This window comes from Poecilia formosa, unplaced genomic scaffold, assembly GCF_000485575.1.
Source record: "Poecilia formosa unplaced genomic scaffold, Poecilia_formosa-5.1.2 Scaffold47, whole genome shotgun sequence".
Taxonomy (NCBI): Eukaryota; Metazoa; Chordata; class Actinopteri; order Cyprinodontiformes; family Poeciliidae; genus Poecilia; species Poecilia formosa.
This window is the reverse complement of record NW_006799986.1, coordinates 1,232,661-1,239,947: the sequence shown is the minus strand read 5'-3', so window position 1 is coordinate 1,239,947 and position 7,287 is coordinate 1,232,661. Positions and strand designations below refer to the sequence as shown.

Sequence of the window (7,287 nt, the reverse complement as noted above, 5' to 3'; positions counted from 1 at the left end):
GTTTCAAACTAGAATGAACCATTTTTATATGCAGTGATACATTTACATAACTTTAGAGTGATATATAGTGAAATAGTGATAATAAACACACTATTTTAAAATTATTTACTATATTCTTGTTTTGACGAAATATAAAGCGTGCTATAACCAGTATTAAGTATTGTTATAAAAAATATTTATATTAAGTAAAACGAAAATATCTCGTTTAAGCTAAGCTTGTAACAGTTAAATGGCAACACCTCGCGAGATGTTTTGGAACTCAAGAAACAAAGGGAGCTAATTCATGCCTTTGTCAGAGAAACGTATTTCTGTGTGTCATGAAAACGAGAAAATACGTTTTGTTTTAGCGAAACATAAAAATACCTTCCTCTGCCTGTGTCGCTACAAATGCCACTTTAAATATGGCGGCCACGTTGACGTACATCCCCAAGAGCTTATTCATGTCTATGTGAAAGAGCGTCACGCCTCCTGAACTCATGTGGGGCTGTGGTGCGGGTGAACTGAACCCCTTCCTGTTAAGTCGATAATGGTACAGTCCAAGCGGTATAAAATGTCACCGGCAGAGAACGGTAACGTAGTTTTTGGGGCATTATAGAAGGGAGAGAAAAGCCGGTACTGTAAGCAGCTGGCTCAGGCTTCTAATAGTTAGCTTTGTTAGTTCGGCCCAGGAGGGGCTAACATCCAGAACACTATAATCCCGAGCTTTCAGGAGTAATTTAACTCGGTTAGAGTTATAGCAAAGCATCTGGTCAGCCTACGGTTAACAAAGCTGAAATAGCTCCATATAATCTGAGCCACACAAAGGAAGCATCAGGGCAGCTGTATAAGCGGTTCAGGGTCAGAGATGGTGTTTCCTCACTCTGGCAGCAGGCTGGGGTTAAAATCTTTCTAACTTCAACGTCTTCTGCCTGCGAGGGCATTTTAGACACTCCAGCCTCATAAAACTGATGCATTAATATCTTATTAATACGGGTTTAGCATTTTAGCTGGTGTTATGTGAAGAATGAAACCGTTATTATGGCGATAGTCGGGACAGAACGGCTCATATAATGCATCCTGAAACTAGCCGAAGGTAGCTAGTTAACTGCGAGCTAACAAGCATTCCGCTAACAACTGGTGCTGCTGGGGACGACAATCACCTTCTGGTGGTCTTTATGGGCTCATTAACCGCGCAACTCTGAATGGAAGCGTAGAACCGTCCCGAATCTGAAACGTTAGGGGCAGTTTGAAGCCGTTTATTTTTGTGGAACAGGGCTGCGACTAGCAGGCTAACTAGCACCGCTAAGGCTAACAGTAACGGCTGAAAGGCAAACCGAAGGAGAGAGAGAGAGGAAGCTAACAGAGGCTAACCGATGATGGCAGCACCTTCTAACGAGGCCTTGTTCCTGATTAAGGACGTGAAACCGGGCTCTAAGAACCTGAATATTGTGTTCATCGTGTTGGAGATCGGTGAGTTGTGAGGCTAAAGCAGCCCCCTCTGTCCCCACGTCCACTCGGGTTTGTGTCTCTTAAAGGGACCGAGCTAGAACTCTGTCACAGTACCGGGAGCCCTGCTGTCTAACATTGACTTCTGACTTTTTAATCGTTTTTTTTTTAATCTTCTTTCAGGACGAGTGACCAAAACGAAAGACGGCCATGAGGTGAGGTCCTGTAAGGTGGCGGATAAAAGCGGGAGCATCGCCATCTCGGTGTGGGACGAACTGGGGAGTCTCATCCAGCCTGGAGACATCATCAAACTCACCAGAGGGTAGGTCCGTCTCTAAAGCTGCATTTGCTCAAATTAACTCAACTGTCTACAGATGATTGTTTTGTTTTGAAGGTATGCATCCATATGGAAAGGATGCCTGACCCTTTACACTGGAAGAGGGGGGGATCTTCAGAAGATTGGAGAGTGAGTATCTCCATTCAGATTTCATTAAATACCCCCAAAAAGTGGTTAGTATGGCTTTTAATTCACATCACAGTTCTTCTTCTTCAGCTACTCTGCTTTATTTCACATCAGAATACTCAACCAGTCAGGCTTTAAGATGTCCACACAGTTCAATGTCCACACAGTTCATGTCCAGCATGTGTGGGGTCTGCAGAGATGTTGGCTTCCTGTTTTCAGACATTAGAAGTTCAGCCCTGATGATCTTCTCTGCAGATTTATTATTAAACACATAATTGAGTGTAGTGAAACGTTAAACCTAAAAGATTGAGTTACTCCAACTCATGTAGCCCCCTTGCCATTTCCTTACCATCTCAAAATTATTCCTGGATAATGTACAATTGAATTGTGTGTGAAACTCAAACTTATGAAACCAAATTGAACATTAAACCCATTTGCCTTGTTTTAAGTCCAGGAGATATTATGTAATGTTGCAATGTTAATGTCAGCCGTCACACTCGATTAGCTTCAGGTTGTTGGTCAGCAATATATTTTTTAAAGTTTGTGCATAAATGTAAACAAAAATCAATTACTGCTAACCGGTTTTAATGGCTGCTGAATTACTACAGCCTGTAATGCATTTGGAGCTGCGGTTGTGCACAAAAATATATTTAGCAGATCCAATCTGGTGACTCTGATTTAATTCATTAGTTTGACAAAATTAAAAAATCAACGAGTTACCATTTAGCATGAGCATTTTGATGCAATCAAAAATACAATCCTTCATCTTTCTAAGTGTTTTTCAATAATTGTACATTTAATGTGTGAAAAAAGTATTTGGTTGTAGTTTGATTTGTAACTTTTGCCATTCATGCATCCACTTGCAGAACAAAATTACATTTTGTTCCAATTTTACAAAATGGAAATTAAATTATGGAGTCTTGGAATATTAAATTGACAGAATAAATATAAAAATATTTACAAAATAAACATAAAATATAGATACAATATATACAAATGAACACGTAAACAAATTACAGGATTATATCCATTAGTATGAAACATATTTACACTGTTTCTCTTTTCTAAATATAATATAATAAACAGCTAATTAAGCAGCTACAAGACAATAAATGCACAAGAGTCACTACTTGGCAAACTACTCCCATTTCCCTGGATATACTGATTGTTTAAAGTTTATGGTTTATAAAATGTTTCACTGCACTCATCAGAATATTTGTTGCTGGTTTCTCTGACTGTATGTTTATGATTTCTTATTCTGTTTTTATGATGTAAGGCACTCTGAATGCACTGTGCAAATGAACTTGGTTGATTCAGTTTTGGAGTGTTTTTGTTTGAGTGTTAGTTTAAGTCCGTTTTTCTTTCCCAGGTTTTGCATGGTCTACTCCGAGGTGCCCAACTTCAGCGAACCAAACCCAGAGCTGCTAGCGCAGGCTAACCAGCAGAACAAGTCTGTGAGTACCGACGCGTCCGCCCAGAAACCTCCTCCAGGTCGCGCTGCGCTGACTTTGATCTTATTCTTATTTTTTTCTTTTTTAATGTGAGTAACTAAAACACAACAATCTGTAGGGCTGGACAATATGGCTGAAACGTGTCACAATATAAATGTTTCATATCGGTCAATATTTATAATTATTGATTAGTCATTTCTTTTAAATATCTGAATTGCAGCCAAACCGGTGACATGGCCTTTCGTGTTTTATCCAGTTTTCTATCCACTACGTTATTTTTTTATTTCTAAGCGGTATAGAGACACGCTGGGGAAACTAGAAACTGCTGCTGGCCCAGTTGCCCAGCATGTTGTTGCTAGGCAACCAGAGAGCGAGAGTTGGTTGATTCCACCAACTTTCCTAGCTAGCTGTGAGGTTGAGCAGCTAAAGCTTTTCCTCTCCCAGGATGCTTTGCATTTCAGTGAATTCTCTGTAAATTATATAGATTATTGTAGTATTGAAATATTTTCTGTAACTTTGAGATGTCTAACATTTGTTCCTCCAAACAGGGAAAGCCTGACCAGAACCAGAGAGGAAACTCTCCGCCTAATCAGAATTCAGGTACCGCTGCTCCACCAGGTCAGTGGGTTCGGCTTATTTTGGGTTTTCCTTTTAAAAATGGCCTCCAGGAAAACTCTAAATATTATTTTAATAACGTATTAAATCCACTTGTAAAGGAGTGGGATTAGTTTATTTGCTTTTACCCTGAATTTCTGTAGTTTCTGTAAAGTTTCAGTCATTTTTGTTGTTTTGTTTTCTCCTACAGGTAACGGTGCCATGCCGCCGTTCGCCAACAACCCGACCACCGGCGCTCCCCGTGACCCAACGTTTGGCAACGCTGGTCGCTCCAACGGTCGGTCAACGACGGGCAACGGCGCGCCACCCGTCAACGCCAGCGGCCCCCCGACGACCACAAAGTCCTCCGTCACCATTAGCAACGGCAGGGATCCGCGACGCGCCAAGAGATGAGATTGGTTTGGTCCTGGTTCCTCCCCCCGCCGGTGACGGCCTTCTCAATAATGAATGGTTTTATACAGCCTACGGTAGTCAGACGCATCATTTTGTCGTAGTGATTAAGCGCCAGAGCTACGACGTCGGCCATCTTGGATGGAGACCTGACGGTAGTTATCCAGTGTTATCTCTCCCTCCCTCCTTCTTTCAGAGAACACATCCTACTTGAACACTTGATGCACTTTCTTCTCTTAATTTATGTTGAAGCTTGGCTGTGATTATAAGTCAGGAAAAGGTGTTCCCTCTTTATTTTCTCAAAGTGGAAAAGGCCTTAAGTGGGTGAGAATGCGTTCAACCGTATCTGAAGTGACTCTGAAAACACGTCAGCTGTTAGATTTTAATCATAGCCGTACAGAATGACTATCTCCTCTCCATGAACCATGGTTTTCTTGTTTCTTTTTGCCATGAACTGTACCTTTCTATTTTATCACGGACCAACGATCAGACACAACGGTTCAAGTAAATCTTAATTATGCTGCCATATTTGGGTTTTTTTCTGGTTCCAGAAGCTCTTAAATAAACTCTGACATGTTGGGTTCACTGACTCTGATGGCGTCTGGCCTTCACAACTAACAGTTAAAGGTTTTATTTTTCACCAATAAAATGTTGTTGGTTGAACATCTGTATGTTTCCGGCCACCAAAGTGCCACAAATAAACTTTCTCAGTTTCAACTCTTCAGCACCATCTAGTGTCAAGAACATGAATTTTTTTTAACCCCCCCCCTTTTTTTTTTTTAGCTGTTCTTCTCTGGAAGTGGCAACAAGAAGTGCTCCATTTTGCAGCAACACGTTGCTCAACATTAACCCCAAGTTTCTTCACATCCTTTGTTGCACCAAGCACCTAAACCTTTCGTCCCCCTGAGCGTCGCTTCCCCCTCTGAGCCTCTGTGGTCTCACACACGCACACACTTTCTCCAAGTTTAAGCTGCTTAGAAAACCTAAGGAGTGCCCAAATAACAAATTTAGAAGGTAAACACCACAGTTGCTTATTAAAACTTAAACTATGCAATAAACAGACCAATTTCTTATGATTACTTATAACCGTTACATAACTATTTAGTCTCTTGTTTTGGGACTAAGATCTAACAATCATTAAAAACTAATTGTACAGTGGAAACCTGCATTTTAATCCAATATGGGGTGCGTGGGCCATCTGTGGAGCGCCAAGAATCCGGCCTAAAGGCATGATGGTGACTGGAAATTAAATGATTCCTGAAATGAAACTTTCTGTGCAGCACAAGCTTTTGCTTTTATTTTGGTTTTACAGTGAACAACCACAAACATCCAGATTCAGGCAAACCTGTTAGTTTAACTTCATTAATTTAAGTAAAAGTCTTTAAAGAAAGTGGTCTTGTTGCTGAGAATTTAAAGATGAATAGTTAGCAATAGTTGCAAACTACATAGTTTGCAACTATATCTAGTAAGCCAGATATTTACTTAGCAAGCTAAATATTTAGCTCACTTAAAAAACACTAAGCTAAATACTTAGCCTCAAACTAAATACCGAGTTAAATGTTGAGTATGCAAGCTAACCATTTAGCTTCAAACTCGCTGGTGAGATATTTATCTTCAAACTAAGTAGAGCTAAATATCTAGCTAGCAATCTACATATTTAGTTAGCGAACTAAACATTTAGCTAAATGTGGCTAAATATATTTAGTCATAATTTAAATGGTCATCAAAAAGCAGACATGTTTGAACTTTTAACCTTTTCAGGTTGTAATGAGAGAAAATATGGCGTCATTAGCATCAGAGGTGAGGAGCTAATCTTTAGTTACATTTTGGAAAATATGTTATTTTAGAAGTAGTTTTACTGCACTTTATTATGAAGTATCGCTACAAGCTTTGTTGTCCCAATGTTACTTTCTGTCTGCAGAGCCTGATGAGCCATTGGGACATCAAGTGAGGAAACGGTGAACATTAGTTCAGATTTACACTCCATGAACATTTTCTACTATAAGTAGTTTCACAAAGTTTATACTGAAAACATTGATGGAAGTTCTTCAGCTTACATTTTTATTTTGAACGACATTATTTGTGTTAATGTTTTCATTTTAGTCTTTAAAGTTTGGTTTTGTGTAATGACATAATTTTTTAAAATACTAAATCAAACATTATGATCCATTTGTCAGTTGCCTTTTTACCAGATACTTTTTATTCCTACATGAGTATTACTTTGATGGCTGCTTTTTATTTTTACTACAGTAAAATATGCTAAAGTATTAACTCAATCCTCTGAAGGCCAGCTTATAAAATACTTTAAAGTACTTTTCATCTCATTTATGATGTAAATTAGACACAGGTTGTGTAAAACCCAGCGAGATATTTCACAACTTGAACTGGAGTTTAAAGAAAAGCTGGTCTGACTGTGAAAAGTTTCTACCTTTAAACAAACTACCAGTTTCTCTGAACAGCTTCCATACTTTAGTTTCTCAAATACAAACAAATATTTGGCTTTGAATTATTTTCTAATGCATTCCCTCAGATCTGGACCTGCTTTCAGTGTAACATCTCAACCTAAATCTAATTAAAATGCATAAACCTCCATCTGGTTGTCAGGTTTTGTGCTTGTAAAAGTTTAACCTCGTTTTGGGTCGAATCTGGTTTTGTTTTTTTGTCAACACTTGTGACACTGTGAGCTGAAACACATGAGAAGTGCGGCAGGAAATGTGATGAACCCGTGTGTCAACAAAGACACATGTCATGAGCCAGGGACTTCCTCTCCGGCGGCCGAAATCCCCTCCAATAAATCTGTTTCTAAAAACTGCTGAATCACACATCACTAAATCAGCTGCTCCTGATACCTTCATCAGGTGTTTCTCTTTCACTTTAACTCGTATTCATAACTCATTAAAGTGAGATCATTCTTCTCTAAGCACGGCTTTATTTTATATTTCA

The 7,287-nt window shown here is 39.3% G+C and overlaps 1 protein-coding gene across 1 annotated transcript; it reads left to right on the top strand.

The window, feature by feature from the left end:
* The first annotated feature begins 552 nt into the window (after positions 1-552).
* LOC103138161 (SOSS complex subunit B2-like) lies at positions 553-5,074 on the top strand. Its single transcript, XM_007552280.2, has 6 exons — positions 553-1,449; positions 1,609-1,747; positions 1,820-1,891; positions 3,258-3,342; positions 3,888-3,957; positions 4,145-5,074. The coding sequence occupies exons 1-6, from the start codon at positions 1,353-1,355 to the stop codon at positions 4,345-4,347; spliced, it is 666 nt and encodes a 221-aa protein (XP_007552342.1). The 5' UTR covers positions 553-1,352; the 3' UTR covers positions 4,348-5,074.
* The last annotated feature ends 2,213 nt before the right edge of the window (positions 5,075-7,287 follow it).

Coding starts and splice junctions, on each gene's coding strand:
- LOC103138161 (XM_007552280.2), top strand. CDS start 1,353: ATGATGGCAGCACCTTCTAACGAGGCCTTGTTCCTGATTAAGGACGTG. Junction 1,748..1,819: donor ATCATCAAACTCACCAGAGG/GTAGGTCCGTCT, acceptor TTTGTTTTGAAG/GTATGCATCCATATGGAAAG. Junction 3,343..3,887: donor CTAACCAGCAGAACAAGTCT/GTGAGTACCGAC, acceptor TCCTCCAAACAG/GGAAAGCCTGACCAGAACCA.